The sequence below is a fragment of the Scyliorhinus canicula genome, chromosome 4 (assembly GCF_902713615.1).
Source record: "Scyliorhinus canicula chromosome 4, sScyCan1.1, whole genome shotgun sequence".
Lineage (NCBI taxonomy): Eukaryota > Metazoa > Chordata > Chondrichthyes > Carcharhiniformes > Scyliorhinidae > Scyliorhinus > Scyliorhinus canicula.
The window spans coordinates 144,080,060-144,107,555 of record NC_052149.1 but is presented as its reverse complement, the minus strand read 5'-3'; the positions used below and the strand labels follow the sequence as shown (position 1 = coordinate 144,107,555).

Here is a 27,496-nt window from a genome sequence, read left to right as displayed (position 1 = left end):
TAAGGTTAAGGGGGGGTTGTTGGGTTACGGGTATAGGGTGGATACGTGGGTTTGGGTAGGGTGATCATGGCTCGGCACAACATGAAGGGCCTGTTCTGTGCTGTACTGTTCTATGTTCTATGTTCTATTCCTTGGTTTCAATATTTTGTTTTAAGTGGGATGGACAACGGAAGTGTGACAGATGTAATATTTTTGATGGGCATTCCAGAGTTCAAATAATGCAGGTATTCCAGTAGGTTTCTGTCATAGCTCCAGCTGAAGACCAGCTTCAACATTATCTGGGCCAGAGGAACTAATTGACCGGCTGCTCTCCAAGGCAGGACCTCTGTCCAAGTGAGAACGGAAGTCCAGTCTTCTGTCAATCAATGCTCGGAGTGTGAAATGGTAGCGGGCCTGTCAAAGTTAGCGGGAATGTGTTCCCCGCCAACTCTCCAGATGGCAGGGGCTATTCTAAAAATGTAGGCCCTGGTCTCAACTGTAGACAAGAGGAGACTGTCACTGGTGGAACCTCTGTCTTCCCCTGGACTGTGCACCCACACTGTTGAGTGAAGCATTGGGTGTATAATAATAATAATATTTATTGTCACAAGTAGGCTTACATTAACACTGCAATGAAGTTACTGTGAAAAGTCCCTAGTCACCACATTCCGGCGCCTGTTCGGATACACAGAGGGAGAATTCAGAGTGTCCAATTCACCTAACAGCACGTCTTTCGGGACTTGTGGGAGGAAACCGGAGCACCCGGAGGAAACCCACATGGACACAGGGAGAACATGCAGACTCTGCACAGACAGTGACCCAAGTGGGTCTGGCATCCTCGGCCTACAAAGGATCTTCTGTAACACGGGGAGCTCGTACTTCTGAGCTGTAGAGATCTTTATCCCAATGCAAGTGAGTGTGGCAGGACAAAGTAGCCCAGGCTAGTATCATAGAAACTTGTTAAGAAGGATACCGGGGTAGACCTGCCAGCGGGCAGACAGATGCGGGGTGGATGTCTTAGCCTTCGCCTCTCTAAGCGCTCACAGGGAGGTGCTGTTGGAGTGGAGGTCAGCTTCTCCACCAATGCCTCGGTATGGCTAGGGGATCTTATGGATCATTCGTACCTTGAGAAAATTAAGTATATGTTAAGGGGTGCAATTGAGGGATTTAATAAAAGATGGTGGGCAGGATTCTCCAATTCTGAGACTAAGGGCTGGATTCGCCGATTTTGAGACTATGTCAGGAGGAAGTGGCTGGTTTTACGACAAAGAAATTGGCGAGGCCCCAGCACTGATCCTCTGACCGGTGAAGGGCTAGCAACAGCGCCACGTAAAACGCACGGCCTTCCCGATATAAACGCCTGGAGAATTGCCGGGTCAGTGACCGCGCATGGCGATGATCTGCAGTTGTCGCGCCACACAACGTGGCGCCGGCCGCACGCAGACCCAATATGCCAGCTCGTGCCCCCCTGGATACCTCCTCCCCACCCCCGACCAGTCCCCACAGCCCTCGCTGAAGCCCCCCCGGCCAGCAGCATGGCTCCCCCGACTGTGGCGGTGCTGGACACAGTCCGCAGCCACCATGCTGGGTTCACAAAAACACGTGTGCTGTGCCGTTGGGAACGCGGCCCATCAGGGGCGGGCCTTCAGGTAAAGTCCTGAGACCGTCGCACCGGCATGAGGCGTACTCCTCAATGCCACTGTTTTGGAGGGGGCGGAGCATCCAAAAACAGGCACCGCCCTCGATTTGGTCATAAACAGGGATTCTCTGCTCGAACGCTGATTACGGTATCGGCATCTGTCAATGGGAATTCCGCCCTAAGTGTTGATGCCAGCCCAGAATTTGTGGAATTCCACAACAGCAAAACTGGCGTCAAATCTGGAGCGATTCAGCTACTGTTAAGGCGCTAGGCCCGGTGCCAGGGGAAAAAACAATCGATTCCAGTGGGAAATGGTGCGGGATTCGCCGGTTTCGCAATTGACACTCAGGAGGCTGACAAGCTGCAGATCCATATACACACTTCACTCCCCACAAACACCATCCCGGCCAAAAAGATGGCGGCAAGACATGCGGCCCCACACTTCACAGATGCCAAGCTGGAAACCGCCCTGGATGGGGTGGAGGAGAGGCAAATTACCCTGTATCCCGGCCCGAGAAGGAGGCTGCCAACCGCCGCCATTCGCCGTGCCTGGGTGCAGTTGGCAGAGGCGGTGAGGTCTCTGGGCAACAGCGTCCCGACCGGTTAACAGTGCTGGAAAAAATTGCATGACCTCCTCAGGGCGACCAGGGTGAGTTGGCAGCACTGTGCCCCTGGGGCGAACTCTCGTCCCATATACCCGTAACCCCCCCCCCCGGCAACCTGCGCCACATGCTGCCACCCATACCGGCCGCCATTGGCCGGGTGCCCTGGCCACTGAGGCCACCAGCTACCCACCCCCTGGGCTGCATGCGTCGAACTGTCCAACACTGTTGTTTCTGTTTGCCCCAACCCCCAGGAGAAGGCCGCCCATAACAGCTAGGAGCGGGAGAAGACTGGAGGGGAAACGCTGGACCTGCGGCCTCTCACCAAGGCAGAGACGTGGTCGGCGGCCCGGAGAAGGTGGGTTGCTGGGGTGGAGTTCGGCCGCGGACAAGGAGGTGAGACCGTCCTGAGTTGCAGTTCCCTGTGACATGTGTGTCAAGCCCCACCCAACACCACGCCTACACCACTCTCACCCCCACCACTTGCATTCCTCCCCCACCCAGCTCGCAGTCTAATCATGCGTCTTGTCTTGTGTCTTGCAGGACCTGCTGGCGATGGGGCGGGCCCTTCTGGTGTTCCCCACCTGCCCCCCAGCCAGTGCCACAGCCGGAGACCCGTGTGCCGAGCAGTGATGAGGAGAGCAGCTCGGACACCAACCCTCCGCCCAAGACGTAGGGCACCCCGGAGCCCGAGTCTGAGGATAACAACAACCTCCACTATGCCAGAGACACTCACCTCGGTTGGGCACTTTAGTGAAGAGGCTCCTGGGGCACTATCTGCTGTGCAGCACATAGCTGATCCGGTACATCAGGTGGAGGCAGCAACACCCAAGGGGGCAGACAGTCGGAGAGCAGGCCATCCCCAGGGACTAGCTTCCGTCCAGACAGTTTTCGAGCTTCTGGAATGGGCAGTCCCAATGATTGTGGAGATGCAGTTGCAGAGCCAGGGACTATATGAGGGGTTGTCGGAGAGCATACGGCACCTGCAGGTGCAGTTGGAGGAGTCCAACCGCGTTCCGGCGTAGAAGACCACCCAGGCCAACACCGCACAGGTGACATCCACGGTGGAGGCATTGGGGGAGATATTTTGGCTATGGATCAGCATGTCCAAGGCCTGGGGCATTTTGCGCAGCTCTGGCCGAGGCCCAGAACAGGTATTCCGCCTCGCCATGTGCCAGAGCCACCTGGAAATTTCAGCGACACTCATGAGTGTGGCCCAGTCACAGCAGGCCATGGCTGGGAACGCCGGTGGCGTTGCCCAGGCGCTGGCCGACATGGCGGACGCAGAGGGATGTGGCCCAGTCCCAGAGGGAGATGGCGCAGTTACTGGCTGATGTGACACAACCCCAGAAGGCGGTGGCACAGTCAATGGGTGATATAGGCCAGTCCCAAAAAGAGATGGTCCACTCCCTGCGCTCCATCGTCGCCAGAAAGCAGACCTTGGTCGAGGTGAGAGCAGGCCTCCAGAACTGGCATGTCAATTAGCTGGGGAGCATCAGGGGATAGCTCCGCTCACACCCCCATCCCATGGAGTAGCCCGGGTTCCATCGGGCATCCTGTGGTAGAAGGAGGTGATGGGGCCTGTGTTGGTGGCTCCTGCAGGGGAGGTGCTGGAACACCGCAGCATTTCAGACCCCCCACTCCTTTCCCTGGTGCATTCCTTGGGCAGCGGACAGAACAGGATGGCCCCATGCCACCTGGGACACCCGAGCAAGGTCGGACCCACCCAGGCCTGGTCGAGCCCGAAGACAGCCGGCAACGGGGACCCAGGTGGCAGGCGGGGAATCACAATAGGTTGCCTCCACTCTCGCTGTACCGTCTGGAGACTCACCAAGATGTAGCGTTAAGGCCCATAACGTCAGAAAGTTAATCACTAGTTAAGTTGGCATGGTGCAAGACAGTTTAGTTATAGGGGCGAGGGCACGTATCTGTATATATGTTATCACATTAAACATCTGGGGCTGGATTCCCCGAGCCCCCACCGGGTCGAAGAATCGCCGGGGGGCGGCTTGAATGCCATCTCCCGAAGTCTCCAGCACCAGAGATTCGGCGGGGGCGGGAATCGCGCCGCTACTGTCGGCGGGCCCCCCCCCGGCGATTCTCCGGCCCACGATGGGTCGAAGTCCCGCTGCTTTAATGCCGTGAATCAAAACACCTCCCTTACCGGCGGGACTGGTGGCGCGGGCAGGCTCTGGGGTCCTTGGGGGGCGGGGGGGGGGGTGGCCGATCTGGCCCCGGGGGGTGCCCCTACGATGGCCTGGCCTGTGATCGGGGCCCACCGATCGGCCGGCGGGCCTGTGCCGTGGGGGCACTCTTTTCCTTCCGCGTTGGCCATTGCCTTCACGATGGCCAACGCAGAAGTGTCCCCCTCCCCTGCGCATGCGCGGGGATGACATCAGCAGCCGCTGACGCTCCGGCACATGCGCGGACTTCTGCCAGCCGGCGAAGTCCCTTCGGTCCCGGCTGGCGTGGTGCCAAAGGCCTTTCCCGCCGGACGGCGGGGCGCCAACCACTCCGGCGCGGGCCTAGCTCCTCAAGGTTAGGGCTTGGCCCCTAAAGGTGCGGAGAAATCACGCCACTCCATCCCGCCGGGACCCCCCCGCCCCGCCAGGTAGGGGAGAATCCAGCCCCTGTTCACACTGTTACAACCTGCCTCGGCACACTGTCAGATGGGTTTGAGGGGTGGGCTGGTCTGGGCTGGCCAGAGATGGGGTGGGACGGGTGTTTTGGATATATCAGCAATCGATGAACGCGCCAGGATGAAGGCACTGCCCAGGTATCGGGCACAAACGTGTATGATGCGCATCTGGTGGTCACATATCAGCTGTACGTTCATCGAGTGGAACCCCTTTTGGTTGGTGTAAAGTGGCCTGGCATCTGCAGGTGCTCTACGAGGTACATGCATCCCATCGATCAACCCCTGGACCCGGGGCATCCCGCCGATGGTGGCGAACCCTGCTGCTCGGTCCACATTGAAGTGGATGTATTGAGTCACCTGGACGTATAGGGCCTCCGTGATGGCATGGGTGCACCAAGGTCTGTGAGATCCCAGACAGGTCCCCACTCGGCACCTGGAAGGACCCCTTGGCATAAAGATTCAGGGCGACCGTCACTTTGACAGCCACCGGGAGCGGGTGCCCTTCCCCCATGCCCGGTGCTTACTTCACGTGTGTTCCGGAATGCATTGACGTCGCTGTCGAGGTGACGGTGAATTGCGATTTGGTGTCAAATCGGCACCTGCCGCAATTTTGACGTCGGAATCTATTCTCCGCTCAATTGCGTTTCACGATTTCAGTGTCAACCAACACAGAATCCCGCACGATATCCTTTCATTCAATTTTTAAAGAGCTCGTCACCGTCAGCTGTTGGGGGTGGGTGGTTATGGTTTTATTTGAGGGTTTTGTTTTATTTTATTGTTCTGCTTTCATTAAAATTGTTCAATAAAAGTATATTTTTTAGAATGGATAACAGGGAGGACTTTGAACAAAGGGGATGGTTGGAGGAAGGTAGCACATCATCCCAGTTTGTCACTTAGGACCAAATATGCAACCTCCTTTGTTAGGGAATGGTCCAGGTGCATTGTTGTTGTGACACCAAATGCCTGCTTTTCATGAACCCACACATTACATCCAGGGATGTACTTCTACCTGTGGCTGGATGGATGGCTGGACAGATGGACGAGTAAAGAGCAAATGTTATTTAGTCAGATTGGATGGTAATTTCATCACATCTCGTACTGTTTTCAGAATGAAACTCCCAAGGCCCCCACAGCTCAGGAACCATTATCTTCGCATCACATGAACATCTTTAGCTGGGAATCCTTTGCCCATTTGCAGGGCTGCTGAGTGTCGAGGAGGATGAGTCAGAGGAAATGTCAGGGTCCAATTACTCTTAATTTCTGACAGCAATTTGCATTGAGGAGTCCAATGCAAAGTGGTTATACTTGCACCCAATGCAGACCCTGTTGAGGCCGCTCAGGAAATACAAAATGAGTGGACAACATTGAGTAGATTTTCTTGTCCCATTTGGCAGCACGCTGAGATTTCTTGTCCTCGGCCACTGTTTTCATGCTGTACACTAATTGAGCAAAGAAAAACACATTTTCTACAATGTTCTTACTGTTTTGCTTTGCCTTACGGAGCTTTGAACTGGGGACCTACTGAGGTGTGTGATTTTTTAAAAAAGGGACACTGGGGCATGCCCACATAATAAAGTTTGGAAACCACATCGTAACCAGATACATTTGTGCTTGTGTTCTAGGGCAACACCTTGGCTGTTCTCAGGACTTTGATGGGACAGGACAGATCTTCGCCCATGCCTGGTACTTGGCCGATATCCATTTTGACGATGCTGAACATTTTGTTGTCACCAACAACGGTCAGGGCATTAGTCTCCTTACGGTATTACATGTGTTTTTTTAACGCTGCAATCTTCTCTACATAATCAAAGGAGTAATAAACCTTAGAATCATACATCTTAGTACGGAATTAGCGATGGAGTCATTGGGATTGCAGTTCTATTTTTGATCATGGTGGCTGGTGTTTCCAGCAAAGCCTTCATCTTTACGCAACATCCAAACTTATAGGCCAAGGATTTACTTGGGGCCGCTCTGCACTTCTGCCGTAACTAAGTAAGACATCCCAACTCATGCTGCCACTACTCCAGCTAAGTACAGCTGGAGAGTGAAAGCAACTGAGGGGATTGTCAGCTGTACGATTTCCATATGGAAAGGGGTGATGGGAAAAGGATAAAGGAAGGATCCATTTCTACAATTTCTGCCATCTCCAGCTTGATGCCACCACCAAACACTTCTTCCCTTCTCCTCTTTCAGCATTCCGAAGGGACCGTTCTCTCCGTGATACCTGATCCATTCCTTAGTCACTTCCAAAGGCCCCATCCTCTTCCCCGACACCTTTCCATGCAAACACAGGAGATGTAACACCTGCCCTTTTACCTCCCCTTTCCTCACTGTCCAAGGCCTCAAATACTCCTTCCAGATGAAGCAGCGATTTACATGTGCACCCTTCAATCTGGTCTATTGTGTTCTCTGCTCACAATGTGGTCTCCTCTACGTTAGGGAGGCCAAACACAGGTTGGGAGACCACTTTGCGGAACATCATTCTTCAGTCTGCCAGCATGACCCTGGGCTTCTGGTGGCCTGACATTTTAATTCTCCACCTTATTCTCACATTAACAATTCTGTCCTCAGTCTGCTTCACTATTCCAGTTAAGCTCAACACATGCCTTCTGAACTCCACATTGAGTTCAACAATTTCAGATTGTGACCTCTGCCCCACTTTGTTTCATTTTTTTTGCAGGTTTTGTTTCTTTTTTCTTATTTTCACTTTTAGCCAGTAGTACACCTGCACTCGGCCCATCTTTAGTTTCTTTGCTTCCTATCTTGTATGATCACCGTTCCCTTTGGCTCTGTGAGACTAACTCTTCTGTCAATCAATCTCTCCTGCCCTCTGCCCTCTCACACACCCCATTTCCAACCCATCCCCCTGTTCGAACTCCACTACATCTCTAACTTTTCCCAGTTTCAATTTCCATTTTGTGGAATTGGCATTAACTGATGGACAGGGAAGTGAGCTCCCAGCCTACAGGTATTTCTGTGCATTGGAGGGGGGAGGGGGAAAGAGAGAATCAATATCAGCCAGTGCTCCTGATCACTACCCAGTGAGCTCCTACTAAAACGTGCATATGCAGACATCAAGCAAGAATAGGATTGGACCCAGGCCCAATGCCCTCTCTGGTTGAATAGAGTACTGATTAGATTCAGTTTGGGGAAGGTGGGAGAACACCGCTAAACCGCTAAGCCAAAGTGGTACAGCAGAGTTAAAACGATCTGAAGCCGTAATGTAATATTTGGGAATCGGTGGCAACTCAAAGGTGCTCGAGCTTCAGTCTCATGGTATCACCTGGGCCTCTCAATTATCTGTAATTGTAGTAATTGTTCACAGATACATAATAATCTGTTTGTTCAATATCAGGAAAAAGAAATTCTAATGTCCTTGGAAATTACTTTGGTACAGATTAAGAGCAGATTAGTTGAATAAAAAAGTTACAATCAGACAGCCAAGATTAGATCAATGCAGCAGTTTGTGAAAGGGATAACGCGCCTTCACTTTACTGAACAACTCGATCAACATCCACAAAAGCTAGAGGGAAAGGGATACTGCACCTTGAAGTAAACCGCATTGTCATACCTTACTCGCTTTGAGTAACCTAAAGGCATTGTAACCAAGAAAATGATCTCCTTGTTGTGGCTTGGGTTTACGGTCTACGTCTTTGCATCCTTCTCTTTCCTCTCTTTCAGGTTGCTGTTCACGAGATTGGCCATGCCCTCGGTTTGTCCCATCTCCTTCGAAGAGGCTCTGTCATGCACCCCAATTACAACACCCAAGGTGAAAACTTTGAACTGGACTGGTTAGACAGGAAGGCAATGCAACGTTTATACGGTAAGACTAGGCATGGGAAGTGCGCAGCCTGGTGTGAAATCAGGGCACGATTGCATTTTTCAAAGAGGAGAAATGGGCGGTTTAGATTTGAGAGGTGAGCTTATTGAAACATATAGGGCAGTATTCTCCAACCCGCTGCACCAGTTTTCAGGTGCAGCCGCCCGCCGGGGGCAGGATTCTCCGTCCCGTCAGCCTGCCAGTCGGGTTTCCCATTGTGGGCAGCCCCACACCGTCGGGAAATCCCCGGGCGTAGGTGCGCTGCCGACGCAATGTAGAATCCCAACAGCAGAGAATACAGCCCATGAGATCCTGAGGAGACTTAACTAAATGATACAAGGATGTTTCCCCCTCAAGGGAGAGACTAGAGCTAGAACTGTGCGGTGTTGGTTTGGGTGGCACGCATTTAAAAATAAGGAGCGGGATTCTCTGTTTCAGAAACTAAGTGTTGACACCGGGACTGACTCGATGGAATTCCATGATAACTAAATTGGCACCCGTCCCGGAGCAATTCATGATCCGTTAATGGGCTAGTACCAGTGCCACGTGAAACTCGATCGATTCTGATGAAAAACGGTGTCCGATTCGTCGGGGTCAGGATTGCCACTCGAGAGGCTGACAAGCTGCAGCCACATATAAGCACTCCACTCCCCACACACACACTCATCCCAGCCAAGAAGATGGCAGCACAGAGAGTGGCACTTTGGTTTGCGGACGCAGAGTTTGAGACACTGCTGGACACCCTGTTCCCCGGGGTGGGAAGGAGGCTGCCGCCTGCCGCCGTACACCGGGCCTGAGCGGAGATGGCAGAGGCCGTGAGCGCCTTGGGCACCACCAGGGCCGGCAGCAATGCAGGAAGAAGTTGTACGACCTCCTCAGGGTGGCCAGAGTAAGTAACCAGCACCGTGCCCCTGGCACCAACCCCGGTCCCACACACCCGTAACCCCCCCAACCCGAAGGGCGACCAATCCCCAGCCACCGGCAGTGTGCACACTCCCCAACCTGCACCACATGGCAGCAGCCTGCCATGGCCTGGGGCCCTACCACAAAGGCCACTAGCTACCCACACCATGTGCTGCACGTGTCAGACCACCTAATGCTGTGCGCTTTCTGTCTCTACCCCCTACCGCCTCCTCCTGGAGAAGGTGGCGCATAACCACAGAGATAGAGAGAAGACTGGAGGGGGACTGCTGGACCTGCAGCCCCTCACGCCGCGGAGCAGCGGGCACTGGATCTGATCGATGGGCCCGGAAAGAGAACATTCACCAAGGCGGAGGTTGGCATCGGGCAATCAGGTGAGCCCCCGCTGAGTTGTGCTGTCCCTATGGCATGTAGGCATCACCCCAACACCACCCCCCTCACCACCCCACCTCCCCTTCACCACCCCCACACCTTCCATACACCATGCCACCTCCCCCACACCACCCGCTACCCCAGCACGCGATCCAATCATGCATCATATCTTGTGTCTTGCAGGATCACCTGAGGCGGTGTCCTCCGAACCGGACCCTAATTCCATCGAGGATTTCAGCGAGGAGTCAGCAACGGATAGCGAAGGGAGCCCCCAAACCCCAGCCCAAGACACCCCGAAGTACGAGTCTGTGGACGACATGGATTTTCCATCACAGCTGTCTCCAGCACCCACCACCATCCCAGAGATATTCAGCTCGGTTGGGCATGTTAGCGGAGAGGCTCCCGGGGGCACTATTTTGTTCACCACACATGTGCAGTGGCACATTAGGTGGAGGTAGGAACCCCTGAGGGGGTGGACAACCGGATGGCGACCCAACCCCAGGGACTAGCTGCCATCTGGACGGGTCTCAGTCTTCTGGAAAGGGTGGTCCCATTGATAATGGAGATGCAGTCACAGAGCCAGGGACTACATGAAGGGCTGTCAGCAACCATCTCGCGCCTGCTGGTGCAGTTAGAGGAGGCCTGCAGGGACAGGAGGCAATGCCAACCATGCCTGCCACCCAGGCCCTACCCATGCCAGAGGTATGCTCTGCAGCCCACGTCCGGTTCCTGTAGGTGCTACTGTGGGCGTTGCTGCATGATGCCCCACCAGTGGGTGGTGCCCAGTTGTGGGGGGGGTGAGAGAGGGTGTTGGTGGGGTGAAGGTGGCATGTAGTGCGGGAGGTGGTGGCACCCATACAGCCTGTGTCACTCTGCGCCACCACGGGCCGCGGTAGGCGGTCAGTGCGGTACGCAGCGAGGTGGCTGCCTGGCAGGCCATGGCAATGGTGGTCAATGGTTGGACACCCTGGTCCTGGGGGATCACCCTGACCTCACGGCCCATCCCCTGATCGCCCCCCCACCCTTCTACCCCCAGGCCCTGGCAGACCCGCCCCCAGTCAGCCTTGCCAGTGGCAGGACCGGCAGCCTCTGGGAACATGTCCTACCTCCTCTCTATTGCTCAGCTGCCATGGCGCCTGTTTCCCAATTTTTAAAACCACAAGTGAACTTCACCATCAGTAATTCCTCCAGGCGGAGGCGGAGCATCGCTGGAGCCCCGGAGAATACAGAGTCGGGCCTGAGAATGATATACCAATGGCATTTAATGTACGTGGGGAGTAGAATGCATTGTCGCCGCTGCCGAGGCACCGGAGCATGGCATTCCGTTGGCTGCCCGGCGCCGGTCACGATTTGCGGCTCACGCGCAATTCTCTGCCCAATCGCGTTTCACGATTCAGACATCACTAGATGGAGAATCTCACCCAAGGCGTCACCTATTTAAGATGGAGTTGAGAATAATTTATTTCTCTGAGGATCGTGAGTCATTGGAATTCTCTTCCACAGGAGACGGGGTAATTAAATATTTTTAAGCAGAGATAGATGAATTCTTGACTAACAAGGGAGTCAAAGGTTATCGTGTGCAGACAGGAATGTAGAGTTGAGGCCGCAATCAGATCAGCCATGACCTTAATGAATGGCAGAGTGGGTTCAAAGGGGCAAAGAGATCAGTTCCGGCTATCAACTCATATGTTTGTATACACACTGTGTTTGAAGTTGCCTACATTCTTTATTTTCATTCAATAAACGTAAAACTCTCTTGACAGATATCTATTTGTCCCCGAAAGACTTTGGAATTGGAGTTGTCCAGAAAAAGGGAGTGACCTTTAGTTTGGAGTTAGGTCGATCAGAGATGGTGTCAGGAAGCATTTCTTTACAGAATGCAGTGGAAACCTGAAACGCTTGCCTCTGTAAAGCTGTTCAGGCTGTTGATTTATGTTAGGCAAGGACATTAAACGTAATGGAACCAAGGTGGGTAGATTGAGTTAAAATGTATATCAGCCTATTGTTACAGACAGGAGGGGGTTTAATTTAAACAGCCCTGATATCTCTTCTCAGCACCCATCCGTAAACAGGAAGGTGATTTTTATTTTTGATACCCCCTTTATATGTAGTGATGTATTTTCCCAAACCCTCAGTTTTGGTGTGATCCAATCTTCTTTTAATAACCCCACAGCAAACTCAAGATAGAATAAAAAAAGGGTTCATTTGTTTATTTGCACACACTCAAATGTGAGGGGAGATTTGCAACATGGCCTCCTTTTCATTCATACAATAAAGGTGGGACAGAGCACAGAAAGAGGTACAGGGCAAAGACCCCAGACAAACTAAGAATTATTGTTTCATGTGAGTCCAGAATCTAAGTCCAATGGTGTATTCTTTCAGAATCGGCAGGTTGAAGACTGATGCTGGATAATTCATCTTTCCATATCGTGACTTCCCCAATAATATGGGCTCGTAGGGATAAATTAGTCTTGCAGCCATTGGTACAGAAGTTTAAAAGTCCCAGTGGAAAACAGTGTAGGGGAGCCAGGTATTCAAAAACCTGGACAAAGCCCTTTTTCTGCCTACTAGATGGAAGGTTGAGCCTTTCCCTCAGCATCACAAGGGAATATTAAAGGTTCTAGCACCTTGGGGTGGGAGAGGGGATGGTGTCATGTGGCATGACTCCCACTTCTCCACCTTTGTTTTGACAAAGGATGTCTATCCCTGGTCTGGGGTCTTGGGATGGTTAATGTTTCAACCATTAATAGTTTCAACAAGGATTTCAGGGTTCTTTTGGCCTCACAGACTGGTCATCTCCATTGGCCAGGGCCTGACCTTAGAAATGTAAATGGCCTTTGTACATTTCCTTGGGATTTGATCTCTGCAATCCCAGGGGACAGTATCACATCGTTAGAGAGAGATAAGGGATTTTCACAGTGACTTAATTGCAGTGTTAATGTAAGCCTACTTGTGACACTGATAAAGATTATATTATTATTAGGTTATATTATAACAGTTGCTGCTGTTCTGAAGGTCAGAAATTCCTTTTCTGAGTGATAGCTAATCACGGATTGTCATTATAAAGTCATGTCCAGTTTTAAAATATAATTTTATAAATTAACCAGGATCATATATATGTATATAATAAATAGAAATGCTCCGGGACCCTATCACCAACTTTCCTTTCCTCTCCAAACATATCTTCACGGCCTAAATCTGTGCCTGTCTTGCCTGGATATTTGCATAATTCCAATAAGGTTCAACACTTGGCACAGTATCATAATAGCTCTTACCAAAGACATAACTGGCATCCTATGTGACCATGACAAAGATAAGCCAGTCTTCCTCATCCTATTTGATTTGTCTGAAGCCTTTGGCACAATTGACCGCGCAATCCTCCTCCATTGCCTCGCCACTGACATCAGCTGCAGTTGTGATTAAAATATGATAAAAACAAGAATATAAGTGTGTTTCTGAAGATTTGTCGTGGCCAAGACTTTTAGCGCGATTGTCTATTTTAAAACCAAGGAATCCAGCTTCCTGAGAATGAAGAATTAAAATAATGTTATTTCTTCCTGGGATGTGGGATTCGCTGGCTAGGCCAGCATCTATTTCCCATCCCTAATTGCCCTTGAGAAAATGGTGATGAGTTGCCTTCTTGAACCGCTGCAATCCCTGTCAGTACACCCAGAGTGCTGTTAGGGAGGGAATTCCAGGATTTTGACCCAGTGGCAATGAAGGAACGGCGATATATTTCCAAGTTAGGATGGTGAGCAACTTGGAGGGGATGTTTCCCATGTATCTGCCGCCTTTGTACCTCTAGGTGGTAGAGGTTTAGAGTTTGGAAGGTGCTGTTGAAAAAATCTTGTACACTGGTACACACTGCTGCCAGTGTGCATTGGTGGTGGAGGAAGTGAATATTTCATGTTTAAGATAGACAATCTCATGAAATGTGCAGAACAGGGAAAAAGTCTTCAGAAATGTACTTATATTCTTGTTTTTACCAAGCAGCTCCCCTGGGATTCTACTCGATTGGCACTTGACAATCTGTTAGTAATGAGCTTACACGAGACCTCAACTTCACAAAGGAGTGGCATGAAATGCTTTCAGTATTGGGGCATCCAATTTAGTTCCACGGGGTCAGCAACGGTAACTTATTATTCCTCCCTTAACTCACAGGTGTTTGTGAAGGTGCTTTCAGCACGGTTTTTGACTGGGTCTATCAGCGCGAGAATACCGATGGCACTGTAACGTACCACTTCAATACGTACTTCTTCAGGGACAGCTGGTATTGGATGTACGAGAACCGGAGCAACAGAACACGCTATGGTGATCCAATTCCGATCTCTGCAGGCTGGCGCAATCTCCCCGACTCAGATATAGATGCGTTTGTTCATATTTGGGCATGGAGCAGCAATCTTGAGGAGAAGAGGGATGCCCAGTACTTCTTCAGAGGTAAGGTACACCTTGGTCACCGTTTATAGGAAGGTTCGGTTAAAAAGGATAATTACAACTCCCTCTGCCTCCCATTGCCTTAATGGTTAACGCGTTGCCAGATGTGAAATTGATTCATTCGCCAGGCTGTGCAATTCAACAAGTTGCTATCATCAGCCTCAGCTCCACTGTGATGTACCAGAGTCAATATAATCAGTCTTGGCTTCAGCTCCCAATCCTCATCCAAGAGAGAACATGCATTGAGATAGCACCTTTCATAATCTCAGGGTGTCAAAGTGCTTGCCATCTAATTCAGTACCCTTTTACACTGCAAACAAGGTTGCACTGTGGGAAACGAGGCACATATTTGCACACAGCAAGATCCCACAAACAGCATTGTGATAATGACCTGGGAATCTGCTTCAGCTGTTCAATCAGAGCTGAAACTTGTCCAAGGCATTTGGAGTAATTCCCCAGCTCTTCTTCAAAATATTGCCCTGGGATTTGTTACATCCAAGTGAGAGGACAGACAGTGCCTCAGTTTAACATTTCAACCAGCAAAGCAACAGGATCTCAATTAATACGACACCAGGCTTGTCCAACACTTGGCGCAGGGTCAGGAATGTAACCCCATAGCCACTGTTTAAAATGTCGGTCAGACTGTTTAGTGAAGTTGTAGATTCTGCAAGAGGCTGCGTTCCAATCATAGGCTGTTGCTTCCCCGCGTTTGCTGTTGATAGACTCAATAGGCAAAGGTGGAAGAAAAATAGTCTGTGATTGGAAGATCAGTGAACACTGGGGAAAAACATGGGCTTTGTGAGTTGGGGGGGTGGGGGGGGGGGGGGGGGGGGGGGGATGGGGGCAGAGAAAGGTGAGGCTGCAAGGCCACAAGGGAAGGTGGAAAATCCCACCCACAGTCTCAGAACTCTCACTCCCCCCCCTCCCCCACACACCAACAAATATTGACTTCCACTCACTCAGTGGCTGAGGGTGAGTGAGAGAGCACCCTGTGACAGAGAGCGAGTCGGGCATACACACTCCGACCCTCTCACACTCTAATGGTTCATTATTATTAATTACTTTTTAAAATTATTAATGTGTTGCTTTGACATTGCTTTATTTTTGCTCAGCAAGTTGATTATTTTCTTCACACAACTTTTTGAAATTCATTTATCATTCTGAAATGTACTTATCGGATCCTTGAGTGAGAAGAAAATTGAAATATGTGCCCTCCCCGTACAAAAGAAAATTGAACAAGCCAATACTACCCTGAAGAGTCAATCTGAATGATATGCTGAAGTGGGACATGGGCCCACAAGTTCCTGACTGTGAGTCAAGAGTACTATCAGTGAGCTGCAGCTTATACTCAAAACAAAGTGAGTGTCTCTTCTTGAGACGTGTATGTCTGAGAATGGCACGAAGGAAAAGATTGAACGTCTTTGGTCTGCAATCAAATAGCCATCAACTCTGATAGTCTAGACTAATATCTGAACAATTGCCACTTTTGCAAAGTCCCTGGTGTGACGCCCACCTCCACATCTTCAGGGCACAAGAAGGGAACATCTGAACAGGGGGCCGTACAGGGGCCTTACCGTAATACCCTCGTATGCAGTGCAGTATATACAATATAATACAACTGTGGGAGTGTAATCTCTTGGGCTAGACATAAATACAATGGTATCTTGAAATAAATGCTCGGGTCACTTACAGGTCTGATCCCTGTCTTCCTTTGACTGACAGGTTAATTAGGAGTTTGATTACAGGTATATGGAGAAATATGTGGGAAATTAATACAGCTGTACAGGTGGAAGGAAGAGTCAGGTACAGGAGGTGAAAAATCAAAAATTGCCTCATTGTAAGAATAGTGTTTTATAAAAAAAAGTTTACCTTTCCCATATTTACAGCCCAGCTTAGAACCATTCAGTTGTTCTTTTCAAAATTAATTTGTAACATATTTTTTTGTTGCCCACCATAGTTGTCTCGAGCAAGGCAGTCAATCATGGGCAAATAATGTTCTGAGCAGGTGTAAATGAATTAAATATGCTTAGTAAATTTGACCAGGTTAGAATACTTTAAAAGGATAATGTATAATAGAAATGTCACTGAGAAAAGTTATGGAAAAGAAGGTGCACACAAAGGGTTTGCAGGGTGTCATTGATGCACTATCAATTACGATGAGACAAGAGTAGAGTGTGATCGAGGCTTTATTACACAGAGATGTGTGGCCTCCTACAGCTGCTGCTGAAATGGCTGCAGTTCGGAGAGCACACACATTTATACTCCGCCTACTGCGCGGAGCCAGCAGGCAGGGATTTACCCCCATACCTGTAGTACAGGTTCCTTACCGTAATACCCTCGTATGCAGTGCAGTATATACAATGTAATACAACAGTGGTGACTACCACATTCACCCCTTTTTAAAAATGAGTCCCGCGGGGGTGGTGGAAAATTATTTACATACAGATTGTCTTTAAAATTTCAGAGAAGGTTACAAATTTAGACGATCGGGCGCCTTGATCCATCGTTGAGAGCACCGCAGTGCTGGTGGAGAATCAGGCATAGGCTTTGTCATTGGTGACTCCGGGAGCATGTCGACATCCTCTTCATCCCCGGGTGGGACCAAGGCGAGGACAGATTGTCCTGGAGCGGGGGCTGTGATGGGGTGCGTTGGGGGTAGGATGGGTGGCGCCAGGGCAGAGGGGGGCGGGTGTGTGGAGACCCAGCTGGTGCCAGGACCCTGAGGGAGACTGTGTCTTGGCGGCCGTTGGGGTATGCAACGTAGGTGGACTGCGGGTTTGCTGAGTAGCTGTACCCTCTCAACCAACGGATCCGCCTTGTGGAGCCGCACGTGCTTGCAGAGGAGAAAGGGTCCTGGAGCTGCCAGCCATGTTGGGAGCGAAACCCCGGAGGTGGACATCTTGGGGAAGGCAAAGAGACGTTCATGGGGAGTTTTGTTAGTCACAGTGCATAGGAGCGACTGAAAGGAGTGAAGTGCGTCGGCGAAGACCTCCTGCCAGCGGGAGGCTGGGAGATTTCTGGACCGTAGGGCCAGCTGGACGGCCCTCCAGACCGTCCCATTTACCCACTCCACCTGCCCATTTCCCCTGGAGTTGTAGCTGGTTGTCCTGCTCGAGGCAATGCCCCTGTTGAGCAGGAACCGGCGCAGCTCATCGCTCATAAATGAGGATGTCCGATCGCTGTGGACGTAGGCGGGGATACCGAACAGAGCGAAGATGGTGTTGAGGGCTTTGATGACGGTGGCAGACGTCATATCGGGGCATGGGATGGCAAAGGGGAATCGGGAATATTCGTCGACCACATTGAGAAAATACGTATTGTGGTCAGTGGAGGGGTGGGGCCCTGACTTCCTCAATGGAGTAGGGCAGATTGCGGGCCTTAATGAAGTGATAAAAGCCGGTGACTCCTGGGTGACAGAGATCGTCGTGCAGGGTCTGGAATCGGTCCGCTTGTGTGCTGGCACATGTACCTCGGGACAGGGCATCGGGGGGGGGGGGGGGGGGGGGGGGCTCGTTGAGCTTACCGGGGCGATACAAAATCTCGTAATTAAAGGTGGAGAGCTCGATCCTCCACCGCAAGATCTTATCATTTTTGATCTTGACCCACTGTGTGTCGTTAAACATGAAGGCAACCGACCATTGGTCAGTGAGGAGAGTGAATCTCCTGCCGGCCAGGTAATGCCTCCAGTGCCGCACAGCTTCAACAATAGCTTGGGCCTCCTTTTCGATGCAAGAGTGCCGAATTTCGGAGGCATGGAGTGTGCGGGAAAAGAATGCCATGGGCCTGCCTGCCTGGTTGAGGGTGGCGGCCAGGGCAACGTCTGATGCATCGCTCTCGACTTGGAAGGGTAGCGTCTCGTCGACCGCGTGCATCGCGGCCTTGGCGATGTCGGCCTCGATACGGTTGAAGGCCTGGTTAGCCTTGGCCGTAAGTGGGAAACTGGTGGAGTGGATGAGTGGGCGGGCCTTGTCCGCATAGTTAGGGACCCACTGGGCGTCATACGAAAAGAACCCCTGGCATCGTTTGAGGGCCTTGGGGCAGAGGGGAAGGGGGAGTTCCATGAGGGGGCGCATGCGATCGGGGTCGGGCCCTAGAACTCCGTTCTGAACCACATAGCCGAGGATGGCTTATTGGTTCGTGCTGAACACACACTTCTCCTTGTTGTAAGTTAGATTGAGGAGTTTGGTGGTGTGGAGAAATTTGGAAAGGTTAGCATCGTGGTCTTGCTAGTCGTGGCCGCAGATTGTGACGTTATCCAGGTAAAGGAAAGTGGCCCGCAGTCCGTACCGGTCAACCATTCGGTCCATCTCCTGTTGGAAGACCGAGACCGCATTAGTGACGCCGAAGGGAACCCTAAGGAAATGGTAACGGCGGCCGTACGCTTCAAACGCAGTGTATGGGCGGTCCGCCTTGCGGATGGGGTGCTGGTGGTAGGCAGACTTCAGGTCCACTGTCGAGAAAACCCCATACTGTGCAATCTGATTGACCATCTCAGATATGCATGGGAGGGGGTACGCGTCGAGCTGCGTGTACCGATTGATAGTCTGACTGTAGGCAACAACCATCCTGTTTTTCTCCCCAGTTTTCACCACTACCACTTGGGCTCTCCAGGGGCTGTTGCTTGCCTCAATGATACCTTCCCGCAGCAGCCGCTGGACCTCAGACCTGATGAACGTCCTGTCCTGGGTGCTGTACCGTCTGCTCCTGGTTGCAATCCGGGGTGAGGTTTGCAAACAGGAAGGCGGGTCGACCTTAAGGGCCGTGAGGCCACAAACAGTAAGGGGTGGTAGGGGCCCATCAAATTTCAGGGTTAGTATCTGGAGGTTGCATTGGAAGTCCAGGCCGAGTAGCAAGGCAGCGTAGAGGTTGGGGAGGACGTAGAGCCGGAAGTTGCTGAACTCTATGCCCTGGATGGTGAGGGTGGCGATGCAGTACCCCCGGATCGCCACCGAGTGGGAATCCAGAGGCCAGGGAGACTTTTTGGTTAACGGGGTGTACCGCGAGGGAGCAGCGCCTTACCGTATCGGGGTGGATGAAGCTCTCAGTGCTTCCGGAGTCCAGAAAGCAGGATATCTCATGCCCGTCGACCTTCACCTTTGTCAACGCAGTTGCGAGGTTGTGCGGTCGGGACTGGTCGATCGTGACGGAGGTGAGACACGGCTGGTCGTCGGCAGTTGCAGGCAATGAGCGGCCCGATGAGGTGCCCAATAGGCAGGGGTCCTGAGGCGGGTAAGATGGCGGCGTCCACAGGCTGCGCATGCCCTGTGTCAGGCACAATGGCAGCGCCCTCGGGCCGCACGTGTCCTGGGGCAGGCAAGATGGCGGCGCCCATTGGTTGTGAGGCAAGCAAGATGGCGGCACCCACGGGCCGCACGGATTGTGAGGGGAGCAAGATGGTGGCGCTCACGGGCCGCACGTGGTCTGAGGCAAAGAAGATGGTGGCGCCCACTGGCCGCATGTGCGGGGTGCAGGGACAATAGCGGCGATTGAGCGGGCCTGGCACACTGCAGCAAAATGTCCTTTCTTGCCACAGGCCTTGCAGAGCGCGCTCCGCGCCGGGCAGCGCTGCCGGGGGTCTTTTGTCTGTCCGCAGAAGTAGCACTTGGGTCCCCCGGGGTTGGTTGGCTGCCGCGCGGCGCAGGCGTGACATTGGCTGGGGGCGGTTGCTCATGGGGTCCACGATGGGGTGGCCACTGGCGGGGTCCACGATGCCCAGGAGGGGTCGGCCGTGTGGTCGGGGGCAAACGCCTGTACGTTGCGTGAGGCGTCTGAGCGAGTGCGCTAGTATCTTGGTCGCCGCGAGGTCAAGTGTGGCCCCTTCTAAGAGGCGCTGGCGGATGTAGTTCAACCCTATGCTCATAACGAATGCGTCTTTCATTAGCAGGTTCGAATATTCAGCGGCCGAAACGGCCCGGCAATCACAGTCTCTCACCAGGGTGAGCAGGGCACGCCAGAAATCTTCCACAGACTCACCGGGAAGTTGGTGCCGCATGGGCAAGAGGTGCCTGGCGTAGAACTTGTTGGTCTGCTGAGCATAGTTCTCCTTCAGTTGCGCCATGGCCTCTGCATAGGTCGGCGTGTCCTGGACGAGGGGAAAGACATCGGAGCTCAGCCGCGTGTACAGAATCTGGAGCTTCTGTGCCTCTGGGATTGGGTCTGTCGCAGACCCGATGTACGCTTCGAATCAGGCTAGCCAATGTGTGAAGTCCTTTTTGGCATTGTCTGCTTGAGGATGCAACTGCAGGCGATGGGCTTGATGCGGAGGTTCATCTTTGTAAAATCTCTGTAATAAATTAATGCTCTATCAATTACAACGAGACGAGAGTAGAGAGTAATCGAGGCTTTATTACACAGAGATGTGTGGCCTCCTACAGCAGCTGACGAAATGGCTGCAGTTCGGAGAGCACACACATTTATACTCCGCCTACTGGGCGGAGCCAGCAGGCAGGGATCTACCCCCATACCTGTAATACAGGGGCCTTACCGTAATACCCTTGTATGCAGTGCAGTATATACAACATAATACAACAGTGGTGACGACCACAGTCATAAATAGAGATTAGAGTACACAATCAGTGGTTAGGCCTCAGTTGGGCTGTCAAGTTCTGAATACCACAGTTTAGGGAGGATGTCAAAGCCATGGGCCGGGATTCTCCGAGCCCGCGCCGGAAAATTAATGGATTGAAAATGTGAAAGGAATGTCACACAGAGAATCCATTTTCACTGTTGCGGTAAGCAAAATTGAAGGGATATAATCTTAAATTTGGAGCTGAACTGTTTAGGAATGAAATCAGGAGCACTTTTCACACAAAGAGTCATAGAAAACTGAACAATTTTCCACCACCACTGCCCCCCCCCCCCCCCCCTCTTCCCACCCCCAAAGGATGTGGGTGCTGGAGGCCATTTGAGGTTTTCTAGACTGAGATTGCAAGATTTTTTTTAGATAAGGGTATCAGAGATATGGAGTTAGGGTGAGTAAATGGATTAGTGGGGTAGATCAGCCATGATTTGATTGAATCACAGAATAGGCTCAAGGGGTTGAATGGTCTATTCCTGTTCCTAATAGTCCTCTGTTAATGAGGTTAATGAGTCATCAACATCAGTTGAAATGTGGATGGGGCTTCTGTGGGACACACACACATAGCTCCTCCATCTTGTCATCATCATCAGTGCATCCGAGGAGAAGTGGGGGAGCCTGGGCTAGAACATTAAGCCTAATTCTGTCCCTCTGCTTTGTAGGGACGCAGTACTGGCACTATGATCCCATTAACGATATGGCTTTTACTCAAGATGCACATGGTACCAAATATCCCAAGCTCATTAGTGAAGGGTTTCCTGGTGCTCCCAGCCCAATAGACACGGCTTATTTTGACAGTAGAGACCGGAACATTTATTTCTTCAGGGGAGATGAGGTAAGCTCGATCATTACGTTCATGCACCTTGTTCACAACAGACATAAACATAAACTGTGATTTTTATGTGTCAACATTCAGAAGTTTAATATATAATTTACTTATAAACCTTAAAATGTATGTCCTTGAGGTTGACAGTGCAAACAAGCCACCTTCCACAGGAGTCATTGATATAGATTGCATTGGAGTTCGGTCCAAAGAGGGCTCTGGCCTACTCTTGCTCTGGACTCTGTTACTGAGCTCTCGAAGTTCTCTCACGTTTTTATCAAACTCCTGGGACTGGATTCTCCACTGGCGGGATGCTCTGTTTTGCTGGTAGCCCAGGGGTTTCCCAACGGCATGGGGCTGCCCCAAAATGAGAAACCCCATTGACCAGCCAGCGTAACGGAGCATCCTGCCAGTGGGGTGAAACAGAAATGTGGCAGGGCGGAGAATCCAGCCGCTGGTCTCCTGCCCTGATCTTTCAGGATTATGATCTCACACTCACATGGCCTGACCCACCCACAGAATTTCAGTTGATCCAACCTTTCAGTTTAATGCTGCCCTTTCTCAGTCTCCTCTCAGACTTGAAGTAGTGTCATGGGATCTTCTACTGAGAGGACAGAACAGAACTCAGTTTAATGTATCAAAAAATAGCTCATCTGGCAGTGCAGCTCTTCTTCAATAGTGCACCAGAGTATAGGCCGACACTATGGGCTGGATATTCCCCTCTGTGTCAGGAAATGTGAATTTGGTCAATTTGCAATCCCGTATCCGTCAGCTCCTCCCACTTTCATGTTATTTTTGTCTTTGTGAAACATGGCTCGGCATGCTTTGGGTCTGCCATCTCCCTAGGCAGCAATGAAGGCAGATGTAGAGTCAGGCTGGTTAAAAGTCATGCCCCAACTCTCTACATGGTTGTTAGGGCCTCTCGCCCTTAACCTGTCCACCCACACGGCCCCCTTCATGCCCCCTCATACCCTTCCTGCCACTCATACCCCTTTCGCCATCCATATCCCCATGCCCCCTCAGTGTCCCCCTCATACCCCCTTGGTGTCCCTCAAAGCTTCTACATAACCCTCTACCCCCATACTTCTTCCTTGGCCCTCATGCATCTTCTATAGTCACTCTTCCAGAATCCACTGTGCACAGAATGAATCAACCATTATTGGCTAATGCTCATGAAACTTACAAAAAAGCAAACACACTTTGAAAATCTCCTTTGGAAAAAACAATTAATCCTACAACCTTTTGAAAAGCATCATTAAAACATAACCTACTATAAATTCACAAAAACCTTAATTCTCTTAACACCTCTTAATCTTGTCTAAGTAAACACAGACATTGAAAAACACAACAAAGAATAACTTATTATAACCTCATAAATCTGCCAAACAAACAAAGCCAGCACTCCCCTTCAAGCTGTTTTAACATTGTCAGCAGAGCTGAGTCAATTAGCTACACTAATTAGCCAAGCGTTCATAATGAGGCCATCTGACCATTTCTACTCGGACATGGTGGGGCATGATGATATGAGGCGGCATGGCGGTTATGTGAGGGCATAGGCAAGACCTTTGAAACGTACCTGTCAAAATGTTCCCAAGCTGACCTGGGGAAGTTCACATAGGCTTTTAAATCCAACCCTTCATGGTGAAAATAACATGGGGGAATGACATTCAAAATTCTGCTCTGTCCTTATTATTGGAATCAGAGGGCATCTGTGCAAGGTCACAATCTGCCACGCTTCCCGACTGGGGAAAGATGGAGTGGGTCAGGAATGGATTTGTAAATTCAGACTTGTTGCCTCATGGGCCTCATTTTTGCCCATTCGATCATCACCTATACACCATCGATAAAACATCTCCTTCCAAAAACAAACTGGGAATTGAGAAAGGGGAGCTGGGTGCCTTAACTTCAAAGCAACAGAAGCAAACAGAACAAACGCAGTGTAATAAAGTCAGATGTTTGATTTTGTGCCAGCCTTCATATTTGTCCTTCCATTGCCTTCTCACAGGTGACAGCCTTCACCATCGATCATAACCAGAAGGTTAACGGGTTTCCCAAAAAGATTGTGGACTTCTTTCCTCCGATGGTGGCTGGCGACCATCCAGTGGGAAATCTGAACGCTGCATTTTACTCCTACACGCACCGCGCACTCTTCTTCCTAAAGGATCGGTACTACTGGAGGGTGGCGAGTGAAATGGAGCGCCAAGCCAATCCAGCACTGCCGGCCAGGGGCTTGCATGGACGGGGAAAAGTGTCCGAACAATGGTACGACATCTGCGACATCCACCCGTCGATGCTTCATGCATCGTCCAGTTGAATTCTACATGCATTTTGTAAATAGGTTCTGCCATTTGTCAGTCACAGTTTCAGTCAAACAGAGAGGTTCGGGGAGGGGAGTAGGGCTGGTACATTGTCAGTTTTAATAGCTGGTCCTGTTTCCGTGGCTTTCCAGTTTAATGAGGGGAGTATGAGTTGGGAAAGTGTACTTGAGAAGAATGATCAATCCACAGCCAGCGCTTGGTAGCACAGCACAGAACAGGGATAAATACAAAAGTCCGGCATTGAAAATTTGGCGCATGATTGTTGCTCACGATCGTACAGGGATGTATGAGACGTCAGCAAGAACAAGGGCAGTAAACTATCTGAAAAAGACAATATTAAACAGAATTTTATAAAAAAAACTTCCAGTTTCCCATATTTAAGTAGAATGTGTATCGAGGACCAGTGTTTAAACGGATTTTTAAAATTCCCTCATGGAATGTGAGCATCGCTGAATTGCCAGCATTTTTTACCATCCCTAAGTGAGTAGACCGTACTGTGCCATCTACTAGCACTGTCACAGTCTGTGTGGTGCACGTGGCATAGTGGTTAGCACTGCTGCCTCACAGCGTGAGGGACTCGGGTTCGATTCTGACCTTGAGTAACTGTCTGTAGAGAATTTGCACCTCCTGCCCCTGTCTGTGTGGGTTTCCTCAAAGCGCTCCAGTTTCCTCCCAGAGTTCAAGGCTGTGCAGGTTAGGTAGCCATGTTAAAATTGTCCCTTAATACTGTGCCTATTAGGTTATGAGGCTGTGGGTACGGGGCGGGAGAGTGGGCCTAGGTAGGGTGCTCTTTTGGAGGGTTGGTGCAGACTTGATGGGCCGAATGGCCTTCTGCACTGTAGCGAGTCTATGGAAATAACTCCCTTTGTTGCTGCTGATCTCTCACTCTGCCAGAGCTCATATTTAGTGGTTCAGTGTCATATTTTGTTTTAAGCGTGGCAGCGCGGTGGCGTAGTGGGTTAGCACGGCAGCCTCACGGCGCCGAGGTCCCAGGTTAATCCCGGTTCTGGGTCACTGTCCATGTGGAGTTTGCACATTCTCTCCGTGTTTGCGTGGGTTTCGTCCCCACAACCCAAAAATGTGCAGGCGAGGTGGATTGGCCACTCTAAATTGCCCCTTAATTGGAAAAAATGAATTGGATACTCTAAATTTATAAAAAAAATTAAAATATATATTTTGTTTTAAGCTCCCATAAGGTGCATTAGTACATTTTACCATGTTAAAGGCATTATATAAATACATGCTATTGTATAATTCAGCGAGCTAGTCTGTGTACTCAAGTACACAAGGAATAGGAGATGTAGACCAACCGGCCCGTCATGCCGGTTCTGCCATTCAATACGATCATGGCTGATCTTGGGCTTCAATTCCTTATCCCACCCACTCCCCATGACCCTTGATTCCTTGAGAGACTAAAAATGTATCTGTCCCAGCTTTAAATCCATATCCCAGCCTTAAACATATTCAATGCTGCAGCGTCCACAACCCTCCAGGGTAGAGAGTTTCAAAGAACCTCATCTTAGTCCTAAATGAACGTCCTCTTTTCATGAGACTATTCCCCATGTTAGAATGCTCAGAATATTCTGATCGCTTTAGATATTTGTCAGTTTGTTTGTTTTGTTTGTTCATCAAAGCAAGGCATTGGTGCTGGTCCATGTGGCCTGGACCCCCATACGACATCCAACGCTGTCACATCGGAACATTAGGAACATGGGAAGGCCATTCAGCCCCTTCACGTTTGCTCTGCAATCAGTGAGATCGTAGCTAATCTGCTTCTCAACACCATCCATCGCGCTTTGCTCCAGCCCGCTTGATATCCTTTCCAGTAGAATCAGTCTCAGTCTTGAGCACTAAATGAAAAAATGAACAACCTGGTGAGGATGAGAGTTGCAGACGTCCTGTACACTTTATGTGACCCTTGAGAATCACTCAGAGCCCTGTGTCGCCCTGTCTCTGTTCATGACTTTCTGTTGTGTCATGTAACCAGAGCTAGGACTCAGTTGAGTCATATCCTACCTTGAGAAGTGCCGGGTAGGTGGGATACCATTTGGATACTGGATGATCCCCACCATCTGAAACCACGTGAAACATTGCTGTTCAAACTTTAGTTCCTTGTAGGCTTTTCATTCACTCGCCCTCCTGTAAGACAGTGGCTGCCCAGTGCAATACAGTTGAGAGCAGGAGTTCATTGCAGTGGGATCATGGGCTAGTCCCATTTCTCACCACCGAAGGATTGTTCTTGAGAACTGCTCTTGAGTTGTTTGAACTTGTTGCCATCGCCAGTGGTAGCTCTCAGTGTTACAGTCAGACCCACTCAGGCCAATGGTCTTTATTCTGTTCCAGCTAAATGCTCAGCCCTACCCATATGCACCCTTATTGCAAAAACAAATCTAGCTGCCCCCCCCCCCCCCCCCCTCCCCTACCTCAGATTATAATTCACTGAGTTTTCCACAGTAAGGGCTGGGTCTACTTCAAGTTCCATGAATGTTGACAGCCACTATGCAACCCGGTTTCCAGATCCACCCTTCTGTGTCGTCCCTATTTCCTCAAAGGGGCCATGACCAGTGTCCCTCTGAACTCTCTTCCCTTGTAACCCAGATACGTGTACACCTCCTGCCTCACTATATGCTAGGGTTGCCAATCCTGGTTGTGCATATTCCTAGAGGTATCATCACATGACCTCCCATCTCCAACCGCCCCCCACCCAGTCAACAGCTTTCTTTCCCTCCTCCAATAATTTTAATACCAATAAACAGAAAATGTTTCAGAGACAAAAGAAAAAGCTCATCATTGTTTTTTTCTCGTGTCCCTCTGCTTTTTGCAGCAGAAGATTAACCTTTGACCCCTGGAGATCCAAGTCAATCATTGAGGGTTGTCAACCCTACTACGTTGAAATGCATACTAGTGGCCTGAGAAGGAAGGAATAAGCTGCTGCTTGTGGTGGGGACCCGCTGTGAGAATGCTGTGCATCCTTTTTTATTTTTTTAAATTTTAGATTACCCAATTATTTTTTCCAATTAAGGGGCAATTTAGCGTGGCCAATCCACCTACTCTGCACATTTTTGGGTTGTGGGGGCGAAACCCACGCAGACACGGGGAGAATGTGCAAACTCCACACGGACAGTGACCCAGGGCCGGGATCGAACCTGGGACCTCAGCGCCGTGAGGCGGTTGTGCTAACCACTAGGCCACCGTGCTGCCATGCTGTGCATCCTTGACACTGACTTGTGATTGATGCCTGTGGCTGGAGTCTGCTTTAACATGCAAATTCATCCTTCCATTTGACCTCCTCCACCTCCACCCCTTCAGTCATTCCCAGTTCTCTCAAAATGTTTTCAATTCCTCTCGTGATACGGCCCCACTTCCTCATTTT

At 50.6% G+C, this 27,496-nt stretch overlaps 1 protein-coding gene across 1 annotated transcript in view; it reads left to right on the top strand.

The window, feature by feature from the left end:
• LOC119964255 (matrix metalloproteinase-21-like) overlaps positions 1-24,119 on the top strand; it is a 36,068-nt gene extending 11,949 nt beyond the window's left edge. The window contains exons 3-7 of the mRNA XM_038793534.1: positions 6,481-6,620; positions 8,540-8,681; positions 14,133-14,408; positions 21,645-21,817; positions 23,811-24,119. Of these exons, the coding sequence (XP_038649462.1) occupies positions 6,481-6,620; positions 8,540-8,681; positions 14,133-14,408; positions 21,645-21,817; positions 23,811-24,119 (1,040 nt within the window). The remainder of the gene's footprint in view (positions 1-6,480; positions 6,621-8,539; positions 8,682-14,132; positions 14,409-21,644; positions 21,818-23,810) is intronic.
• Positions 24,120-27,496: the final 3,377 nt, after the last annotated feature.